At 35.7% G+C, this 23,167-nt stretch overlaps 5 protein-coding genes across 7 annotated transcripts; 3 read left to right on the top strand and 2 right to left on the bottom strand.

Moving 5' to 3' along the window:
- Window positions 1–90: 90 nt before the first annotated feature.
- On the bottom strand, window positions 91–998 carry Muted (biogenesis of lysosome-related organelles complex 1 subunit 5). 2 transcript variants are annotated; one of them, XM_090179825.1, is made up of 5 exons: window positions 868–998; window positions 720–802; window positions 529–658; window positions 413–471; window positions 91–342 (listed from the first exon to the last, which is right to left on the bottom strand). In XM_090179825.1, exons 1-5 carry the CDS (start codon window positions 899–901, stop codon window positions 157–159), a joined length of 492 nt encoding a protein of 163 aa, XP_090035951.1. In that variant the 5' UTR covers window positions 902–998; the 3' UTR covers window positions 91–156. The 2 variants fall into 2 exon arrangements, with proteins under 2 accessions (XP_090035951.1, XP_090035950.1); XM_090179824.1 differs by lacking the exon at window positions 868–998 and having other exon boundaries at window positions 720–856.
- A 55-nt stretch (window positions 999–1,053) lies between these two features.
- Window positions 1,054–2,742, top strand: RpS8 (ribosomal protein S8). Its single transcript, XM_090179822.1, has 6 exons — window positions 1,054–1,165; window positions 1,472–1,578; window positions 1,760–1,859; window positions 1,922–2,097; window positions 2,276–2,405; window positions 2,587–2,742. The coding sequence occupies exons 1-6, from the start codon at window positions 1,162–1,164 to the stop codon at window positions 2,694–2,696; spliced, it is 627 nt and encodes a 208-aa protein (XP_090035948.1). The 5' UTR covers window positions 1,054–1,161; the 3' UTR covers window positions 2,697–2,742.
- An 8,515-nt stretch (window positions 2,743–11,257) lies between these two features.
- On the top strand, window positions 11,258–14,273 carry LOC149942817 (progestin and adipoQ receptor family member 4). The gene is made up of 4 exons (XM_090177692.1): window positions 11,258–11,755; window positions 11,819–12,037; window positions 12,105–12,322; window positions 12,402–14,273. The coding sequence occupies exons 1-4, from the start codon at window positions 11,464–11,466 to the stop codon at window positions 12,633–12,635; spliced, it is 963 nt and encodes a 320-aa protein (XP_090033818.1). The 5' UTR covers window positions 11,258–11,463; the 3' UTR covers window positions 12,636–14,273.
- Window positions 14,274–14,957: 684 nt separating this feature from the next.
- Window positions 14,958–19,653, bottom strand: LOC149942816 (F-box only protein 9). 2 transcript variants are annotated; one of them, XM_090180150.1, is made up of 13 exons: window positions 18,713–18,946; window positions 18,230–18,592; window positions 18,002–18,059; window positions 17,701–17,784; window positions 17,606–17,639; window positions 17,398–17,533; window positions 17,240–17,341; window positions 16,671–16,732; window positions 16,520–16,605; window positions 16,341–16,457; window positions 16,027–16,283; window positions 15,642–15,721; window positions 14,958–15,209 (listed from the first exon to the last, which is right to left on the bottom strand). In XM_090180150.1, exons 1-13 carry the CDS (start codon window positions 18,836–18,838, stop codon window positions 15,098–15,100), a joined length of 1,617 nt encoding a protein of 538 aa, XP_090036276.1. In that variant the 5' UTR covers window positions 18,839–18,946; the 3' UTR covers window positions 14,958–15,097. The 2 variants fall into 2 exon arrangements, with proteins under 2 accessions (XP_090036276.1, XP_090036277.1); XM_090180151.1 differs by lacking the exon at window positions 18,713–18,946 and adding an exon at window positions 19,525–19,653 and having other exon boundaries at window positions 14,959–15,209.
- A 175-nt stretch (window positions 19,654–19,828) lies between these two features.
- Window positions 19,829–22,787, top strand: eIF3c (eukaryotic translation initiation factor 3 subunit c). The gene has a single exon (XM_090180149.1). It carries the CDS (start codon window positions 19,983–19,985, stop codon window positions 22,728–22,730), a length of 2,748 nt encoding a protein of 915 aa, XP_090036275.1. The 5' UTR covers window positions 19,829–19,982; the 3' UTR covers window positions 22,731–22,787.
- The last annotated feature ends 380 nt before the right edge of the window (window positions 22,788–23,167 follow it).

The raw sequence follows: 23,167 nt of genomic DNA, 5'->3' as shown, positions 1-23,167 counted from the left end.
AAGTTATATAAAACGTTTTCCACAGTTAAGGACATTTTTAATTCAATTGATCATAGGAGAAAGTTGTAATTGCATTAGTATTATGTACATTTTAAAATTACCGAAACTTTTTCCATTTCCTTATGTTTATTAAAAGTAAAATAAATAATCTCAATTTTAATTTGACTTTTCATGTTTAGGGGAAATGTTAAGTTTATCCTCTAATTCCGCATAATAACTCTTTAATTCTTCCTCTTTTTCTGTGAATATTTTATTAACTTTAACGTTCTTTTCAGCCATATCTGTAGTGAAATTGTTCCATTCTTGTTCTCTATCCTCTCTTCTTGATTTAAGAAGCTCATCCTTTAAAAAATTTGTTTGTATTAATAGCTAAAGATTATTTAAATGTATGTAGTTAAAGGAAAAAAATTACAAAGTTTTCCAAGACTCCCCTTTCAACTATTTTGTTGCACATACGTAATGCTACTTCCACTATTTACATAAATTTTTATTATTTATTTGGCAAAAATTTAATTAAATGGGTATTACAATTAGTTGTGACATTGCTGAGGTGAGCTTCTCCCGTCCGACAAGCTTTATCTATCTGACTTTCTTTAATTTCTGTTACTGTTTCTAAAATTTCAAATAGTTGTTGAACCTCCTTATCGTTGCGCTTTTCCTATGGATTTAAGAATGTTAATAAGCATTCATTTGTACAAAAGTTTCTATATATTAATCACTTCAAATTCCTTCACGAATAAATTTATCTCTCCTTCAAGAAAAGGTCTGTGATCAAATAATCTTCCATGAATTTCTCCAAGATCTGGAAAATAGTGACAACTTTCATATGGAGAATGTGTTAACATATAAATAGTTAAAATGCTATACCTTTGATAAAATTATTCTCCAATTGTACAGGCATTATATACAATACAAATATAAATTATATTACGAAACCCTCGAAAATTGATTTGTATTTTTTATTAAATTTATAGTCTATGACTTTAAAAAGTATCTATTTGGAGTTAAATACCATAAAAAAGGATTAAAGGAAGTCAACGACTGATAAAAAGTTCATCGCCAGATGGCATTCTTCAGTCAAAACTGGTGCCGCCGCCTATCGAGTTCTTGAGTTGTCATCGTTTTCTCATACCTTTTCGGCCATTTTAGTATGTTCGCATAATGGGTGAGTAGTTCTTGAGTTCTGTTTTATCCGCATGCATCGCCTTTTTATTTTAAAATAAGTTAACAAGTTTAGTAATTCCCTAATTTTAAGAGTTAAGTTTATTAGTTTTATAGTATTATTTTATACATTGGTTGTTATTTATTATACATTTCCATCTTTCGTTTTCGCTTAATGATCGCGTTAAGCCTACTTGCCACGCCGAACATGGGCCTTTCTGTTTTAAATGACACTTTTGTTAGTGACTCTCAATTGCATTAGTAATAATGGTTTTAACCTTCAATTGAAACACATTTTTATGGTCGTTAGGTATCTCAAGAGATCACTGGCACAAGCGAAGGAAAACTGGTGGCAAGCGTAAGCCTATTAGAAAGAAGAGGAAGTTCGAGCTTGGTCGTCCAGCTGCAAACACAAAGGTATATATTTTTAATTTAATTTTTTTTTAATAATGTTCTAGACGTGATGACCTTTCATGCGTGTCATCTGTAAAACATGTTCATGTTTGATGATAATTTAAAGCTGAAACTTTCATTATATATATATATACAATATGTAAATGTTAAGTTATTTTAATATGTGTATTTGTATTTTTCTTAGCTTGGTGTTAAACGTATTCATACTGTGCGAACGCGAGGTGGAAACAAAAAATACAGAGCCTTAAGGTTAGACCATGGAAATTTTGCTTGGGCTTCAGAACGTGAGTGAAACCCACTGGTATTTAATGAACAATATCGGTTACTAATATTCTTTCTTATTCAGATTGTACAAGAAAGACTCGTATTATCGATGTTGTGTATAATGCCAGTAACAATGAGTTGGTGCGAACTAAGACATTAGTGAAAAATGCCATCGTACTGATTGACGCAACACCATTTAGACAATGGTATGAAGCTCATTTCGCCTTGCCTCTTGGCCGAAAAAAGGGAGCAAAACTGGTATGTTAAACTTTTTTTATGCAACACCTAGCAATGTAACATGATGAATGACTTTAACACCATCTTTCGGCTGAAAGATAATGATGCAATATGGTCCCAACGTACTGACGCGTAGTTTTAAATTAATTTATGTAATTACTATGTTTAAAGGAATTAAAGCAGTTCTTGTAATTTTTAGTCTGAAGCCGAAGAAGCGGTATTAAACAAGAAACGAAGCAAGAAAACTGATAAGAAATACAAAGAAAGACAAAAGACCGCCAAAGTTGAACCAGGTTTGGAAGAACAATTCATGACTGGCAGGATCTTGGGTAAATATACTAATTTAAAAGATTTTCTTTTAATGCTAAGTGATGATATCTTAATAACCTTAGAAGTTTTTTTCAATGAGGGCTTTATTGTCATAGTTACCCTGATAGCACTTTATTTTTATTGTTCATGAAGCTTAAAAGTTAAATTTTGAAATAAGTTAATTTTTCTAAATGTTTCTAGCTTGCATCGCGTCGAGGCCTGGTCAGTGTGGACGTTCTGATGGCTACCTACTGGAAGGAAAGGAACTAGAATTCTATCTAAGGAAAATTAAAGCGAAGAAGGGGAAATAAACCTGTCCCTTGTATAAAATATGCTATAATAAAAAGTGGGAATTCATTTTATCTAGTTTTCTTGCTGATAGGCTTACAGTGTCTAAAGACAGTTTCAAAATGATGAATGACTCTCAACCATCTTTCGGCTGATGCCTTGTGATTTGACTTGAAGCTCTGATTGAAACTGTCGTTGAAGCCTATTCCTTAAAATGTAATAATTAAGTTTAAATATAAAATATTTTTGAAACTTTTGTAGCTAAATGTTTTAAATAAATTAGATGTAGTATTACCCTGAGTCGCTGAAAGTTTGTTGTAGCATACCTTTAAAAAATTAAAGGGCCACAGAATCATGAAAAATTGGGCACGAATTTTGGGTGATAGCAACTCCTATGAAATAAAATTTGAAATTTGTCGAGCACTATTTTAGAGATTCAAACGATTCTGTGGCCCTTTCCGATAATAGCTTAATCAAATGTTGGCGTTTGTAAATTGGGAACCAAATGTGGCATTATACAAAATACCTTAGAGAGGCTATTACTGTTTTCCTTTTACACTTGCCTGCTCAAAATCGGCTCAATCGACTTTTTCCACCTGCCCGAGATCGGTGCAAATGACTTTCCACTTGCCTGTTCGGATCTGCCTCTATCAATTATTCCGTGTTCGGTTTAATGCTATCGAGTGATCACTCAAAACCGATCTGCCGATGTAGACAGATCGACATCACCCTCGAAGCATTTTTTTCGCATGTTACTTGTCAACTCCAGAGTGAAGCTTTTAAATTTTTCTATGAATTGTATAATAATAGTTTATTGATGCGTATGGAACGCCAAACCAGACAAAATTCGTGTTCGCTCTCGCACGCTTCCAATTTCTCTCTCGTACGTCGAGTTTCGTTTGCGCGCTTCGATTTTTACCTCCAAGGGGACTTTGTACCCTAGGAGGGGTTATACAACCACTGTGTCAGTCTGTCTGTCTGTCAGGCCTGCGAAGGCGTTCGCATTTTCGGGGAAAAGGGTAATCACTGCGTACCCAGTTTCTTAGAATCAGGGAAAAGGTTTTTCCAAAAGCCCCTTTTTTTGTCATTGGGTGTAGTATAATTTTTTAATCGGCCAGAATTCGAACCCGAGCCCTCTTGCACGACAGGTGAGTGTTCTACAGCAGAACCACGGATACAGTTACGCTTAATTGAAAATTAAAAACTCTTCCGAGGAGAGGTATGTTTCGGCTTGCCAACTTGTCTCTTTCACGGTTCGAGTTACTTAATTTTTAATCCCTTCACATAGCAGAATTAAGGTAAACAACTCGGCCCAGGCCTTAATATTAGTTCCACATCGGTGTATTCGGGTGGGCAAACCCCCTACACCCTTAGTAGACACAGGTAGGCAAACTAACACAAAAGCTGTTGAGGCTACGTGATTTCTTATCGTTTGATATATAAATATCCGCCCACCCATCAGGAGACCCGGTTGGGCAAACTAATATAGAAGCTGTTGAGCCCATGTGATTTCCTATTGTTTGATATATAATTTACCATAATACGTTAAAGAGTGAGCACCGCCCACCCTCAGGATACGCGGGTGGGCAAACCAATACAAAAGCTGTTGAGGCCATGTAATTTCCTATCGTTTGATAGACGGAAAGTATCAAAGGTGAAATAGGCAAGCAAAACACGACAAACAATTCTTTTAAATTATTGAAATTAGTGGAAATATGATTTAAAGAAAATCTTAAACTGGGATTGAAATGTGTTTATTTTAGGAAATTTATATCAAACATTTGGGTAGTTTAGGCACCAAAGGTCATGTAAATTCGCAAATTCATAATAAAAATACCCATATGAATGTAATTTTGCGGAAAATAGGAAATCAGTTGAAGGCGTCATCAGTGCGATGATTTCATCGCAATTTTTAGGGCGTATTACAATTTTCGTGGCGTACGATATCGTACCATTCGGAGACTCCCTTTAAGGGGGTTAGTCGGAGGGGGTGGAAATTAATGGCACTGCGTGCGCGTCGCTTTTCCACGCCAAACAAACACTTAACGACATTCCGTCCATAGCCAAGGTTCGTAAAAGAAAAAGGCACTATATGGTCCATAGCAATAGTCCCACTTCGATATATACATAGAGGAACTATCCCCAGGGGAGACAGTCTTTCCTTCTCGCACTGCGCATGCTCATTGACCACGGTGGAATTTCCCCAGCGCCTTCTTTAAATTGACTGTTTCTCATGCTGTAGATATTCATTCATTGGCTAGCTTTATTTGAAAAATGGTTATAGAAATTGTACTAGTACTTTAAAAATTAAAGTTAGATCCAATTTAAAATTCTACAATTAAACCGTCGCAAATAATGGCTAGAAGCTTGTTCAAGAAGCGATTTGTCTCCTGACGTATATCTTTCCAATAAACACCTTGCGCTAATCTTGAATCATTTCGGCAGTCTTTAAAGCAGCAATTCTTATTTTTCGGCATTATTTTATTGTTAAAAACACGAATAAACTTTCATAAGCTACGAAATACTTCGGTTTTTAGTTCCACATCGAGATATATATCGAAGTGGGACTATTGCTATGGACGGAATGTCGTTAAGTGTTGTTTGTTTGTTCCACATCGAGATATATATATATCGAAGTGGGACTATTGCTATGGACGGATTGTCGTTAAGTGTTGTTGTTTGTTTGTTTGTTTGTGTGTTTGTTGTGGAAAGCGACGACACGGTAGATGGAGCTGCGAAAAATAGTTTATTAATATTAATATAATTTATATATGTGGCCTCACCGAGACTCGAACACAGATAGCTGCGGGCCGCGTAATCTCCAAAACCCGACGCCTCTACCAACCTCACCACACCGCTCTGAACAAATCGTATTCGGAACATCTAGTCTTTCCTTGCAACGCGGGGGAGATTTGTCAACTTAAGTTGTCGCAATTCTCGTTCCTTTTTCCAGTTTTTTTACGTATATTTACGGCTTTTTAGGGTCAAGTTAACCTCAAACTTCGCCTCCCCCCGCCTTAATTTCGACCCACTTATCGAAACCGTGTATGGTCAGAAGTAATAAATAAGTGTGGCACTTTCTTATCGAAACCGTGTATGGTCAGGAGTAATATATAAGTGAGGCACTTTCTTATCGAAACCGTGTATGGTCAGAAGTAATAAATAAGTGTGGCACTTTCTTATTAAAGGGAGAGTGACCGAAAAAAAAACAGTCGGTCTCATTCGATAGCACTCTTTAACGCGCACGCAGTGCCGTTAATTTTCGCCCCCTCCGACCAACCCCCTTAAAGGGAGAGTTACCGGAAAAAAAGTTGATTTCATGAGGGTGGGCGGTGGCCACTCTTTAACATAGGATGGTGAATTTTATATCAAACAATAGGAAATCACATGGGCCCAACAGATTTTTTATTAGTTTACCCACCCGGGTCAGCTGATTTTGGGCGGCATCCACTCTTTAAATTAGGGTGGCAATTTATTTATCAAACGATAATACATCACGTAGCCTCATTAGCTTTTGTATTAGTTTGCCTACCTGTGTCTACTAAGGGTGTATATGTTTATCCACTCTAATACACTGATGTGGAACTAATATTACGGCCTGGGCCGACTTGTTAAGGCTTATTATTTTGAATCAGACGATAGTTCCTCTTCGAAAACGAGACAAAATTTGCTTCTGCGCAGTAAAAGTTTTGCCCCGCCTCTCACTCAGAACCATATAGGTTCCTTGCTCCGGCGAGAGCAATCAATGACGTCAAAAAGGGGGGAGGGGGTTGGAAGACGCCTGCCTCAAGCGTTAACTCGTTTCTATAACATTCTCTCCTGGGGATAGTTCCTATATCGATGTGGAACTAAAAAGTGTTCAAGGCTAAAAGTTCAAGCGAGGTTTCCGAAAAGGACGCCGTCGCTCACTTGATAAAGGGGTCGGTTTTGGAGACAACGCGGTCAGAAATCTGGGTTCAAATCCCGGGGTCGTCAATCTTAGATATTACTTTTCGCAGCTCCATCTACCGTGTCGTCGCTTTTCACAACAAACACTTGACGACATTCCGTCCATAGCAATAGTGTCACTTCGAATATATATATTCGATGTGAAACTAAAAACTATTCGTCCCAATTAGAGGTCGGAATTATCTGACCCTTGACCGTTATCCACTTTTTTTCAGTTCCACATCGATATATATATATATCGAAGTGGGACTATTGCTATGGACGGAATGTCGTTAAGTATTGTTGTTGTTTGTTTGTTTGTTGTGGAAAGCAACGACACGGTAGATGGAGCTGCGAAAAATAATTTATGTAATTTATATTATTGACGACACCGGGATTCGAACCCAGATTTCTGGCCGCGTAATCTCCAAAACCGACGCCTTTACCAAACAAGCCACGCCGTTCTCTTCGCAGTGCCGTTAATTTCCGCCCCCTGCGACCAACCACCTTAAAGGGAGAGTGACCGAAAAAAAACAAGTTGGCCTCATTCGATAGATCTCTTTGACGCGCACGCAGTGCCGTTAATTTCCGCCCCCTCCGACTAACCCCCTTAAAGGCAGGGTGACCGAAAAAAACAAGTTCGTCTCATTCGATAGAACTCTTTGACAGAGTGACCGAAAAAAACAAGTTGGTATCATTCGATAGAACTCTTTGACGCACACGCAGTGCCGTTAATTTCCGCCCCCTCCGACCAACCCCATTAAAGGGAGAGTGACCGGGAAAAAAAATAGAATTTATCTGCTTTGGGACGCGCGCATTTTTAAAAAACACAAAAATTTTCGCCAGTTCTCGAAATAGAAGGTCTTATAAAATAGGGGTCAATTGGTTTTCCCGATATATTTATATTCTCGCACGGTAGAACCGATTGGTTTTTAACTATGTTAATCTACATTACTAGGCCTATTGAAAGAACCAATAACTGGCCGGTGAGCTCCGACACGAGCCGAACGAAATTGATTTTAATTACGGAAACAATTATCGAAATAGAAGGTCTTATAAAATCGGGGTCAATTGGTTTTCCCGATATATTTATATTCTCGCACGGTAGAACTGATTGGTTTTTAACTATGTTAATCTACATTACTAGGCCTATTGAAAGAACCAATAACTGGCCGGTGAGCTCCGACACGAGCCGAACGAAATTGATTTTAATTACGGAAACAATTATCGAAATAGAAGGTCTTATAAAATCGGGGTCAATTGGTTTTCCCGATAATTTTATATTCGCGCATGGTAGAACTGATTGGTTTTTAACTATGTTAATCTACATTACTAGGCCTATTGAAAGAACCAATAACTGGCCGGTGAGCTCCGACACGAGCCGAACGAAATTGATTTTAATTACGGAAACAATTATCGAAATAGAAGGTCTTATAAAATCGGGGTCAATTGGTTTTCCCGATAATTTTATATTCGCGCATGGTAGAACTGATTGGTTTTTAACTATGTTAATCTACATTACTAGGCCTATTGAAAGAACCAATAACTGGCCGGTGAGCTCCGACACGAGCCGAACGAAATTGATTTTAATTACGGAAACAATTATCGAAATAGAAGGTCTTATAAAATCGGGGTCAATTGGTTTTCCCGATAATTTTATATTCGCGCATGGTAGAACTGATTGGTTTTTAACTATGTTAATCTACATTACTAGGCCTATTGAAAGAACCAATAACTGGCCGGTGAGCTCCAACACGAGCCGAACGAAATTGATTTTAATTACGGAAACAATTATCGAAATAGAAGGTCTTATAAAATCGGGGTCAATTGGTTTTCCCGATAATTTTATATTCGCGCATGGTAGAACTGATTGGTTTTTAACTATGTTAATCTACATTACTAGGCCTATTGAAAGAACCAATAACTGGCCGGTGAGCTCCGACACGAGCCGAACGAAATTGATTTTAATTACGGAAACAATTATCGAAATAGAAGGTCTTATAAAATCGGGGTCAATTGGTTTTCCCGATAATTTTATATTCGCGCATGGTAGAACTGATTGGTTTTTAACTATGTTAATCTACATTACTAGGCCTATTGAAAGAACCAATAACTGGCCGGTGAGCTCCGACACGAGCCGAACGAAATTGATTTTAATTACGGAAACAATTATCGAAATAGAAGGTCTTATAAAATCGGGGTCAATTGGTTTTCCCGATAATTTTATATTCGCGCATGGTAGAACTGATTGGTTTTTAACTATGTTAATCTACATTACTAGGCCTATTGAAAGAACCAATAACTGGCCGGTGAGCTCCGACACGAGCCGAACGAAATTGATTTTAATTACGGAAACAATTATCGAAATAGAAGGTCTTATAAAATCGGGGTCAATTGGTTTTCCCGATATATTTATATTCGCGCATGGTAGAACTGATTGGTTTTTAACTATGTTAATCTACATTACTAGGCCTATTGAAAGAACCAATAACTGGCCGGTGAGCTCCGACACGAGCCGAACGAAATTGATTTTAATTACGGAAACAATTATCGAAATAGAAGGTCTTATAAAATCGGGGTCAATTGGTTTTCCCGATAATTTTATATTCTCGCACGGTAGAACTGATTGGTTTTTAACTATGTTAATCTACATTACTAGGCCTATTGAAAGAACCAATAACTGGCCGGTGAGCTCCGACACGAGCCGAACGAAATTGATTTTAATTACGGAAACAATTATCGAAATAGAAGGTCTTATAAAATCGGGGTCAATTGGTTTTCCCGATAATTTTATATTCGCGCATGGTAGAACTGATTGGTTTTTAACTATGTTAATCTACATTACTAGGCCTATTGAAAGAACCAATAACTGGCCGGTGAGCTCCGACACGAGCCGAACGAAATTGATTTTAATTACGGAAACAATTATCGAAATAGAAGGTCTTATAAAATCGGGGTGAATTGGTTTTCCCGATATATTTATATTCTCGCACGGTAGAACTGATTGGTTTTTAACTATGTTAATCTACATTACTAGGCTCGTATCGGAGCTCACCGGCCAATTATTGGTTCTTTCAATAGGCCTAGTAATGTAGATTAACATAGTTAAAAACCAATCAGTTCTACCTTGCGAGAATATAAATATATCGGCAAAACCAATTGACCCCGATTTTATAAGACCTTCTATTTCGAGAACTTTTTCCGAAATTAAAATCAATTTCGCTCGGCTCGTATCGGAGCTCACCGGCCAATTATTGGTTCTTTCAATATGCCTAGTAATGTAGATTAAAATAGTTAAAAACCAATCAGTTCTAAATTGCGAGAATATAAATATATCGGGAAAACCAATTGACCCCTATTTTATAAGATCTTCTATTTCGAGAACTGGCGAAAAATTTTGTGTTTTTTAAAAATGCGCGCGTCCCAAAGCAGAGAAATTCTATTCTCACGCCATCTGTTTACCCGAAAAATATTTTTCGTTGAAAATGATTTCGGCGAATTGACGGCGGTCAAAATCGGCAATAAACACCTCGGGTACTCTCCTTGTGAGTTGCGTCGTGTCCAACTGTCCCATCATAGCTAGAGGTTGTAGACAGGGCTGCATGGTTCTAACTTCGTGGGTGTAGCCCCTTCATCAATGGCTTTATCTTCAGTTAACAGTTTAATGTTAGTAATCATGGCACCTTTTTTACATGCATTTCTAGTGTTATATTGACTTAGTGGAATGTCTATGCACTCCTTACATAACCATTTGTCATTAATGCTGCTCACCACCTCTGGTTTTACATTAACACATTCAACATGTGCCCATGATTGACACTGGGTACACTTTATCCAGGTATTCAGTTTACCAGTGCCCCTATTTATAGGGGTGTCTTCGGCTTTACATTCCCTACATAAGCTATTCTTATCTCTGCTGCTCATGTTGAAATCGAAAGTTTCAGTTGACACTAAACGCTAACTCTACCGTTCTTCCTTCCTACCAACGGTTACTCCGCTAGGCCTAACCCGATCAACAAAATTTCCACCGATTTAACTAGCAGATTTACGACCGAAACACGATAACAACTGAATACTTTCTTTACTGGTACTTAAAAGTAATTTCATCAAAACATACGGTCTAAATTTAAAAAACGCCAATTTGTTTTAAGAAGAAATTGCTACCGCACCGATCAACCACGACTTTAACAAGATTCAAGATCAACCAATCGTGGTTCAAAGGTTCAAAGGTTCAAAGGTTTTTTATTCGCTCGTACAAAGTACACCCTTTTGTAACAGGGCGGCTCCAATGGGAGCTCAGCATTAATTATACAATAATACACTAGTAATAAAAATAAAAGGTAATGGTAATGGAAAATTAACCAGGAAAACGTAAACAGGAAAAAGTAATATACAACGTTATGTAATAAATTTTAGGGGGAAGTACTATGTAGACCGGGAAACAGAGAAGTTAGGGTAGTCAAATAAGTTAATTTTTCTTCTTCTGCCAAGTCTCTAACACCTTTTGGATCACCTCGAAGTCCCAAACATCCCCTGCAAGACCAAGAATATTTAAAGATGGCGGGCTATCTATGCGAGTTTCCCAGCAAAGTTGGCCGTGGTGGGGGGACGGATTGGTTGCTAGGGCTCTGACTGACATTCTGTAGCGGCGGCCTCACTAAAAAATGCTATGCCGATTTGTCGGTCTTTTCTAATTAAGTTTATTATAATCGTTTAATAAATTATTTTCATTATGAATTTAAATCTCAGTTGACTTCTATTACACCTAATTAGAAGTATATATAGGACAAATATAAAAAATTAAATCCCATTTTTTCACAAAGCTAGTAAAACAGGGCCGGGTCTTTATATCTAGCTTTAAAGATGGGATTGTCAAACGTGGACCCAGTCGTGGAGGGCGATGGCATTGAAAAGGATTCCAATATTTCAACTATGGCGCTTGAAACTAATAAACCACTTCCGTCAGTGCCCTGTTCCAATGGCCACAATGATAAAAAATTTAATGAAGCAAAGCTGCTAAAATATCAAGACATTCCGCACCATCTGCAATTCAACCCTTATGTGCTAACGGGATATCGCCCTCAATTGAATACGTGGGGAAGTATTCAAAGTCTAAGCTATTATCACAACGAAACGGTCAATATATTGAGCCATGGTACATTGCCTAAAAATTTTGATTTATAGAAATACACTTTTTAAACTTATTTCTATCATTTAGGGTTACCGTTACTTTATGCGATATGGAGTTTACCCCAGTTGTTGCCTTGGGATCAAATAACAGTCCCTTTACTGCCTTACATGCACGCGGCATCAACCATTTCTCCGTGGCTTGGAAGTTCTCTTTATCACTTATTCATGAATCATCACACTGGCTCATCAACGTATAAAACACTTTTGCAATGGGACGTGGTTGGCGTATGGGTCACACAAACATTTGGTTAGTTGCTATTCATTTGGGTTCAACAACCAATTCACTAAACCAACCAATTTTCCCAAAAAAATAGGTGCCTTGACGACATTGTACGCGGCTGTTTTATGTCTGCCCTGGCTGGTGCAGTTTATAATGCTAACATTCTACATGTTACTTGCATGGAGAACCCTTTATGAATCGGTGTTTGCTAAATCACCGTGGGCCAGACGGAACAGTTTCGCAGCAATGTTTATAGTTCGACTAGTTGTTCTAGGTTTGCGGTTTACTCCATATGGAGGAGGCCACCCTGAAGTATTTGTTTGATACCTTTTAAATCTACCATTTTCAACTTCTTAGCCGAAATAATACCCACTCTTCCTTCCATTTTCAGGCTTTGCAACACGTTTTTCTCCAAGATTTTCTAACACTGCTCGGAGGGGTGGTTAGCGCTTGCCAAATTCCCGAGAGATGGCTGCCAGGTCAATTTGACTTTTGTCTAAACAGCCACAATATTTTCCATATTTTTGTTGTATTAGCTGGATTTCACATGCAATGGGGGGCTGTTAAAGATTTGGATTGGATTGATCGTAACATTGAGTCGTGTCAAAGAGACGATCCCCAATAAATTTTAAATGATAAATTCATGGTGGTGCTCCCGCGTTTTTAGGTCAATCGAGGCTCACTTTTCCGTATTTGCCTCTAATTACAAATTACATTCCAATTAGTGTTAACTGATATCAAGTTTGGAATGATAATTCAACCATTAATTTTTACATATTTTAATAGAATTTTAATGGAATTTTACTTTAAAAGTACTAGCCATTAAATTTAATTATTTATTGTTTTACTTAGTGTGTAAAAAAACCAAAAACAAAGTATTGCTTTATATTCAATGATATCTCCAAACACTAAATTAATACTAATTACAATAATCTAACTCTTAGAAGGTAGATAGATTAGTTAATAGAAACTTCAATTTCAATAACTTCAATTTTTGCATATAAACTATAAGAGTGTGGTAGTGGTATTAGTTCATTAATGTTAGGAGCACGTATTATAAAATGCTAAATATATTTAAAAGTATTTATTTTTTAAATTATTTAAAATATTAATAAATTCATAGAGGGTTTTTGAAGTAAACCAACTGATGGCGCCAAATGAAATCTGTTAAACACATTTCACGAATGCTCAAAATCATTATTTCTCATCACATTCCACTGTGGTAAAATCTCACATTTTAAAAACTTTTTGTTAAAATTTAAAATTTTTAAAAACTTTCTACAAGTTTTTATGTTATAGTATTATCCAAAAGTATTATTTTATCATTTTATTACTATACTGTCTTTTATTTATTTAATTTTATTACTGTTTTTGTTTTATTTATTTATTTTTTCTGAAATGTTCAAGTAAATTTGGCAAATTTGAAAATGCCAAAAAGGGGAATATTGACACAATTTAATTAGCGCTTATCAAACCAACAGTGCTATGTGTTTTAGGTCGCTAAATGAAATTTTGGTTAACTGTAACCGACTATATGGCTCGAATTGATTGGAAGCTAGTTTTCAATTCATTACTAGGAACATTCCTAAAATTTTACTATGCATTTTACCATAAATAACTAATTTTAAAATAAAACATTTTTTTGTGATAGTATTAATAGTTCTCTACTAGTCTCACTAGACTGTTGGTGTATCAATAAAAATAATAACCTAAAAAAACCTAGCCTGTTTTCAAGCTATTTCTTAATTGAAATAAGAATTATGTTGATTTGTACACATACAGTGTATTATTAAATATTGTAATTCTTATGTCAAATAAGTAATATATACACTGGTTTGAAGTATCAAAATATACTTCAAGATTTTTGCCAAATTTAAAGATTTTGCTTGTAAATTACACTAATATCAATCACTATCTTGCGATTTTAACACTTTTTAAATAAGCTTTTCGCACTTTTGTGTCCGTGTTATCTTTTGTGTCTAAAAATATTAATTTTCTTAAACTGCCTTTTATTAAAATTTAAGGCCTGGGTAATGCCAAATATTGGGCCACTGTCCAAAATAAGGCCAAATAATGTCAATAATTTTGCGTGTGCAATAAAATTTCTCTTAAAAAACTAGCGACACTGGCAAGAAAGACATATTTTGGAATTATATAAATTTTTGTGAGATTATAAATTATTCTCATAATATCTATCATGTCTAAAATATCAATTAAGAAAAAGGGGATATTATTTAAGTAAGTTTCAAATTGAATCTTTTGAAAATGTGTACCTTTTAGAATTTCTTGCAAATACTAATAAAAGTTCACATTTATATTTAAAAATACAATTGCAATTTTTTAATATTTAGAAATGTTAAGGTAGTATCAAGTGTAAAATACGAATCTTCAGATAAGTAAACGTCTTATGTTATTCACTTGAAACATATATTCACAGGTTCACATTGCTTTTTCATAATAAATTTAAAAAATAGTGCTGGCGAAATATGATAAATCACATGGAAAAAATCCATAATTTGTAATTATACATATAACAGCAGTAAATTTTCAGCTGTAATGTGGTGTAACATATGTCTATAATATTTTCATAAGTATGTGACAAAAGCTAAATGTTAATTGAGTGCTTTTCAGAATGGACTAGAGTTAAGTCACTTTGCAAATAGCGGTCTCATTTAAATATTTCTCTAAGAGACATACTTATAGAAAAACATTATAAGACTTATGGAATATGCTTCTTGCTAAATTAGGGTACATATTAGATTTTATGGTCTAAATAGATAATTATCTCGTAAGAGTTTAATTAAATACTTCTTAAGTTTTATAAATTAATATTAAGCAGAGACTTGCCCAAAGATAAGTGATTTTGATTTTATTTAATTCAGCAATGACATCATAAGTAAAATTTCAAAAATACATAGGAAATATTTTAGATAAATGGAAAAAAACAAAAAAATTAGAAGTCACAAATATAATTATTCATCTTTTTTAGAAGGCTTGGTATAAAATATAAGACTATTTTTTTCTCTCAAAATAGTACACTTATGTAATAGTTCAAAAGTCACGTGAAGTCACAAAAATAGGTTAGTTTTACTGTAATGGGTATTCAGCGTTCAGATTGAAACTTTTAACTCGAGAAAAATGAAAAGGCGGAAAGTTTGTGGGATTTATATCAATTTCTGAGACAGATTCTTGACAATTCCTCCAAAAAAAAAAACTGATCTGAGAATCTTTCCAAGTTAAATAATAAAGGATGGGGTGGGGTCTTACCAAGAATGTATTTAGGTTACTGAGTATGTAAAAGACTACCTAAGCTTTTTTGTTTAACAGAAACCCTGTATTGGACATTCAAAATCTTTTGAGAAAAAGTGTAGAATTAAATAAGAGTTTGATTTAGCTCTTAAAATTTTATTTTTGCAACTTTACTAAAAGCTGAATTTAGTTATTCAATTTAATTATTATAAATAACAAAATAAGTTGGCAGATTCTAAATTATTGTATCTAACAAATCTGACAAATGGCGTTACTTGAATTGCGATTTCCAGTTTGACCTATGTAGTATTTCACGCATTGGTAAATGGATTTACCAGTTAACTTTCAGTAACCCAAATAAGTTTTTGGTATAGCAACGTACCTGAACTGTCTGTGCAAAGAATAATGCTTCCACACCAATTTAAAATTAGGGCGTTTCTTAACGTCTTGAATTTCTAATTCCTGCATTTAATTATAGGATTTTAAAACTTTTTACTATACAAGGAAAGTGTGAAACCAAGAATTATTTGAATTTATTTATAATTGGGGAAAATGTCCAGAAGATTTTTAGAATTTTGTACAATCCACCTCTATTTAAAGGTCAATCCAACAAGCCCAGTATTTTATTCGTTACCTATAGCTTAAATTTTGTGACTTATATGCAGGTAACGGCTTTGCCTAGCACCCCACTCCCCCTTCTTGCCACCATTCGTAGTCATTCTCCCTAAGTATAAACAAATACATTCTTGGTGAAAGTACTTTCTTACGATATGAAAGCTTTCTTCCCCAGGATCCTGGCCCATTTTCGGCCTAAGAGGTTGTCGTTTGAATCTGGAATAGCTCACAGATGATGCAGCAAGGCAGTCTAAGCTACCTGCTTTGGGTCGCTTCAGAACAATCAATACTGTAGAGCCAACTAGTCTATAATGGCCTGACATAACAGTGGGGTGGCGCGAATGTCTTTTTTTAAGCTTCGAAAGAGACTGGTACGGATCATCTGGGGTTGTCAACATTAATACTACCCCTAGAAAACAACCGAAATTAATATACTACCCCACAGTTTATAATTTAAATTGAAAACCTTCGGGAAAGAAGCGAAGATAACGAAAATAGTCAACAATATAAACGGGGCGATAGTTTGAATCTTGAAAAGAAGATTCTCCATATCGAACGTAGCTAGTTTTACTGATATAAGCTCCTATTGTAAAAAGGGCATAAAGAAGTTTTTACTTTGTTATGATTAAAATGGTGGTATTTTACCGTGAAACCAAGGATGTGGCCTGTAGATGAACATTTTTCTCCAAGAGCCGTATTTATTTGGCAAGCCACAGTTCACACCCCAAACCCTAACAACAATGCAAATTCAATTCCATAAGAATGGGCCAATTTCTGTTAACATTTAAGAACTAACCGCAGACAAGCTAGTCTCCAAATACTATCGTCTCGGGCACTCAAATAAAACCCTCTACAAACCTAATCAAAAAATATTATGAGTTTGGTAAATTAAAAGAAAAGTATAAACAGGCACTTATTTAGGTTACTGAGGATGTAAGAGTCTATACCCTTTCCAGACTCACGGGACTTAACAGAGAAACGCAATTCAAATTGAAATAGTAACACTATCTAAAAAGGAATTGATATAATAATTTGGTTGTTTACTATTTACAATTAAATAATATCGATAAACTTTGAATGGTCTTTTCTGTAACTAATTATACAGCAGCAAAAAAAAAAAATCAAAATTGTTTATCACACCACTTGATTGGATATCATAGTAAACAAATCTTGATCGCATGAGCAATAGCCTATATTATTGCTTTTTTTCCCGTTCTGGTGACTTTCTTTGTACCATTAAATTTATTATCCAAACCCCATAAAATAAAGAATTGTTTGGGTATATGATCATGTTAGTTGCTTGAAAGGTGGACTCATTATGTTCTCAGTAGCCTAAAAAAGTTCTTGGCATAAATTATATTTCACCCTCGAAGCTTCTTCCAAAGAATGACAATCAAGATCATTTGAGACTACCCATTTTAAGATGTATGTAAAAACCTCGTGTGGTAGCTCCGAAAGGTGAGTACTCTATTAAAAATAAATTAGTCTTCGAATATCACTAATCAAATTATATTGCTTCTTACATTTTGGGGTTTAGCAGGTTTGCAAAATCTAAGATTTCCTGTTCTATATATAATTTTTTCTATGTGAGAAATAAGATCCTGAATTTCTGTGGATTCCTCGGTATCGCTCGACAAGCTACTATCATCTTCATTGACACTTAAATAAACCAGCAGTAGCAATTTTAACAACTGTTTTACGTATTCGCCTCAAGAAGAATTAAATTCTTACCTTCCTCTGGATGACAAGTCACCAACTGAGGAATCTAAAGGCAAATATTATTTAGTTATCATAAAAAAAAATGCTGTGATAAAGAAACAATTTACTTTGCTCACTGTATTCTAGCCCGTTGGCAAGTTGGTATTCTATATCAGGGACCAGTTGAATGGCTCGCCGATAAAATGATATTGCTACAAATATATCCAAGATTTTAAAAATGTAGCTTTCATTAAGAGTTAATTTCATTCCATTGATATTAGTTATTTATAGTTATGCTTAAATTCAAAATATTTAGCCTGTGGCTGTATTATTAAATTAAACAACAATGCTAAAACAAGAATTCTAATAATTCAAATTGGATTACAGAAATAGGAATGAAAATAGCTCTCAATAAATAAGATGAAGCACCTTCATAAAGTCTACCAGATCGTTCTTCACAAACACCATTTAAGTATAGCCCTTTGGCCTAGATCAAAATACACAAGAGGATTCTTTAGACAGAGATAGAGCCACAATTCAACTTAAGCAAAACAGTATTGCCATCACTAAACTTAACTTATTCAAATTCTTTCAACACATTTCATAAATCATTAGCAAATTCATGCCTTCTTTCAATAAAAGATTTAAAAATCTTACCTGTTGAAAAACTTTATCTTTGGTTTCCAATTCATTAATATTGTCATGGCTCTTAAGGGGTTTGGAAGTGGAAAGTTCATTCGCTTTGGACATTACATTCATCAAGTTCTCACTCTCATCTTCTTCTTTTGGCGAAAACATTTCCAATTCCTTTTTCCACTGTAATCGGAAGTTATCAAGTTCCGGGCAGCTTGAGGTTGTTGGTTCTGCATTAGCGGATGTCAATGACAGTTGCAAAGATGACGAAGGTTCATCCTCCTGATTTTCATCTTCTTCAACAACTTCGCTACCTGATGGTGTGTTAGAATTTTGCCTTACACCAGCCTCAAAAGAGGACTTTGAAGATTTTTTGGGTATTTCATCCTGAAAATAAGAATATTATAAGTGTTTTTTTTTCAGTCTGAAGTCAATAATGTTTAAAAAATTTCAGATACTCCGTGTTAATCAGTAATGTAACCTGCAATTCTTTAAAGGGAATATAACCTCTGATATTTCTGTCGCCCTCCGAGGGTTCCAATATTGTCTGCTGCCTCCCATGGCTTTCCACACCTGCGGCGCTGATAATCGCTGATTGTGAAGGGAAAAATGGAAATTGATGGGGTCTTCCATAAAGAACGCGTTGGAGGTTCTATTCCCTTTAAGGAAGTGGTAAATCCAAGGTTGCCACAGTTTTTTCACATTCAAATTCCCTGACCATCTCCAGAGATTTTCCTCAACTTATTTTGTATTTTTTTTAACTATATTTGAGTAACAGTTTCTTTCCTATTGGCAACTGAAATGAAACTCCCTGAATTTTAAGTAACTTTTTTTAAGTTCCCTGGCTTTTCTAGAAATTTCATGTACTGTGGCAATGTCGTCATCCCATGTTTAGTGAACAATTGAACCAGTACATCATTAAACAGTTTATGAATGTAACTACTGGCATAAATAACATTCCCTCTCTGACATCACCCATGTTATTAACATTAGAAAACCCTCCTATCAAGTGTGATGCCTGTTGCATAAACCAATAATGCCAAAAATTATTTAATTGAAATTCTTAGTTGACATCAGTTCAATTTGACTTTATTATTTGTAATCACATTATCAAAATAAAGAATAAACTTTAAAAGTCTATGTCACAAACTGAACATTGAATTTAACCTTCCATGAACTCAAAAGCAGCCCTGCCCCCCACAGACCCACTAAATATGTTTCAAGGCCAAAAATAGCCCTCTCACTCAAGACCAAAAAAATTTACTATGCATAAACAATTTGACGATTAACGTCATAAAAAATAATAACTTTAAGTTTACCATTTTAAATTACTTCACACGTTCAGTTCTCGGTCAGAGTTAAATCTTATAACGCCGGAAATACCAGAAAATTTCCTGGCATTAGAAACAGCAGCCATGACTTTACAGACAAAGTTTCGACGAAGAGTAACAGACTACTTTTGTGACGTTCCCCAAGTGCAGTGCTGCCATTGTGAAAAACCAAATAACGTGGATAAAATTGACCAATCACTATAAAAAAATAACAAAATATCCAGATAGTTTTGGTGTTTAAGGCCTTTGGTTGACACCATATGCCCATTTTTCTAAAGATAATCCGGCCAGGCTGCCAGCCACTAGCGGAATGAGTGGATCCCTGAGTGGATAGAGTTGAGGAGGACACGTGAAAGAAATCTTTCAGAGCAAGGCTTAAGATTTCCATTTTAGTATTATAAATTAATTGAATTAAAAATACTAGACTTCTATTAAAAAACGGAAAAATGAGTCGATTTTTCGCTGGTTCAGATTCTGAATCAGAATCTTCATCCGGAGGAGAAGAGGAAATCCCTCAAAAGTCGCAAGCGCTAACCACGCAATTTACCTTCAGCGATGAAGAGGAAGAAACTAAACGAGTGGTTCGAAGCACCAGGGAAAAACGTTACGAAGAGCTAGTTGATATTATCAAACAGATTAAGAACCATAAGAAAATCAAGGATATGAGTAAACTTCTTACAAGTTTTGAGAATCTAACTAGAGCGTTAAACAAAGCTAAGCTAGTAATAGAAAAAGAAGATGGTGGCATCACGCCTAAATTTTACATCCGCTGTTTGGTGGAATTGGATGATTTTATCACTGAATGTTGGGAAGATAGAGAAGGTCGTAAAAATATGTCAAAGAATAACTCAAAGTCCCTAGCGACACTACGTCAAAAACTAAGAAAATACTGCAAAGATTTTGAATCTGCCATCAATGACTACCGCGAGAACCCAGAGGCTGAAGAAGATGAAAAAGAGGAAGAAGAAGCTTTGTCCGATGATGATAGAGATAGTGATTATTCAAAAGCCCCAGTTGCTGTCAAAGAAGAAAGGGAAGAGGTAAAATCCAAATATATAAAGGGATCAGATGATGAAGAGTCCGATGATGATTCCATTGATTGGGGTTCATCTGATTCTGAAACGGAAAGCGAGCTATCCAGTGACGATGAAAAGTATGGAGATAATTTGGCTGTCAAGTTTTTGAAGAAGCAGCCTGGTGACAAAGAAGAAAAAGAAGTGAAGAAACGAGAAAAGAAAAGAGATAAAAAAGGAAGAAAAAGAGATGGAGATTGGGTTGATGTTAAAGGTGGAATCCCAATTGTTGTAGAGAAGCCCAAAATGTTTGCCAAAGATGCGGAGATCAACCACCAGCTGGTACAGAAGAAACTGGTGGAAATTCTAGCTGCCAGAGGTAAAAAGGGAACAGATAGGAATGAACAAATTGAACTTCTTGGAGAATTACTTAGCATCTCTAATGCCCATGAATTGGGAGCTGGAATGGAAGTCAAGATTAGATTTGCCATTGTATCAGCTATCTTCGACTATAATCCCAATATTGCGACTTGCATGAAAACTGAAGTTTGGCAAAAATGCCTAGAAAATATCAATATACTTCTGGATTTGCTCATTGCTAACTCCACCCTCATAGTTGGAGAACACGTTTCTGAGGATTCTGAATCATTGGCAACTCCACCGTATAGAATTAGGGGATGCATCTTGACCGTTGTCGAACGTTTGGATGAAGAATTCACTAAAATGTTGCAAGGTTGTGATGCTCACTCTCCGGAATACGTTGAGAGGTTGAAGGATGAAAAAACAGCGTGCAACATCATTGAAAGATTGCAAGCTTACTTGGAGGGGAAAGGAACATCTTCAGAATTATGTCGTATCTATCTAAGGCGAATCGAACACTTATATTACAAATTTGATCCCAATGTACTGAAAAGAAAAGCTAATCAAGAAACAACTAGCGCTCTTCTTGGTAGAGTAATTGATACATCTCAACCTTCAACGGAAAATGAAAATGACGAAAAAGAATCTGAAGAGAAAAAAGATTTGCCTGAAGAACCCATAGAAACAAGTTTAGAGCTGATGAGTAAATTGTGTAAATATATTTATGCCAAGGATAACACTGACAGAATTAGAACCCAAGCTATGCTCTGCCATATATACCATCACGCATTGCATGATAACTGGTTTGAAGCCAGAGATTTGATGTTGATGTCCCACTTGCAAGATTCAATTCAACACGCTGATCCACCTACTCAGATCCTGTACAACAGGGCATTAGTTCAGCTGGGGCTATGTGCTTTCAGACACGGAAATATTAAAGATGCTCATAATGCCTTGTTGGATATTCAAAGTGGAGGAAGAGCCAAGGAACTCTTGGCGCAAGGTCTTCTGCCCCAAAGGCAACATGAACGGACAGGGGAACAAGAGAAAATTGAGAAGAGACGTCAAATGCCTTTTCACAAGCATATTAACTTGGAGCTCCTCGAATGTGTTTATCTGGTCTCAGCCATGTTGTTAGAGATCTCTTACATGGCAGCTCATGAACTTGAAGGCAGGAAACGTATGATCAGCAAATCTTTTCATCATCAGCTTAGAAACAGCGAACGCCAAGCTTTGGTGGGACCACCAGAAAGCATGAGAGAACACGTGGTTGCAGCCTCAAAAGCAATGAGAGTTGGTAATTGGAGAAACTGTAAGAATTTCATCATCAATGAAAAGATGAATGGGAAAGTCTGGGATTTATTCCATCAAGCAGACAAAGTGAGAGTTATGATTGCACAAAAAATTCAAGAAGAATCCCTCAGAACCTACCTTTTCACATATAGCGCTGTATACGATTCAATGTCAATGGATATCTTGGCTGAGATGTTTGAATTAGAAAAGTCAATTGTCTACAGTATAATCAGCAAAATGATTATAAATGAAGAATTAATGGCTTCTTTGGATGAACCAACGCAATCGGTAGTTATGCATCGCACAGAACCATCCCGCATCCAAGCACTTGCTCTTCAACTAGCTGATAAAATGGCCAATCTCTGTGACCAAAATGATCGTCTATGGGAATTGAAGCAAGGCTCTTTCTTCAGCCGTGGAAGCGGACAACAAGGCGGATATAGAGATAGAGATTCAGGTTACCAAAAATCTGGATACAATCAGCAAGGTGGTTGGGGAAGACGTAACAATCAAAGAAATAATTACTAACTGTAACCAAATTGAAAAAATATCTTAATAAAATAATTCAATGATTATAAACTTAAATATTATTTTCATAATAATAATAATGAGTTAGGCTAATACCCAAGGTACTACCCTAGGCCCAAGTCATCTAGCAACTTTCAATGCTAATAATTCGGGTGGATGGGTTATGTTACGTAGCAGGGTGGCGGCAAGCCAACACCTCTCTACACTTACTATTACCATTAACCTCTACAAGGTTTATGGAAAAAGGAAACCGGGCTAAAGCCCATTTAACCAGTGAGGAGAAGACTTGCAAACGAAGTAGCTCAGAGTTTAACTTACAACCCAGTTTGTGGAAAACAAATTACCATATTTAATAATTTAATCCCAAAAACTAGAATAAATTCCTTAAAGTAATACAAGCCCAGAAAAACCTACTTAAAGCAAAAGTCCATTTTTTA

Source organism: Leiobunum rupestre, chromosome 6 (genome assembly GCF_980474605.1).
Source record: "Leiobunum rupestre chromosome 6, qqLeiRupe1.1.hap1, whole genome shotgun sequence".
Classification (NCBI taxonomy): Eukaryota; Metazoa; Arthropoda; class Arachnida; order Opiliones; family Sclerosomatidae; genus Leiobunum; species Leiobunum rupestre.
The sequence above is the reverse complement of the archived record's forward strand: the minus strand, read 5'-3'. Positions and strand labels throughout refer to the sequence as shown.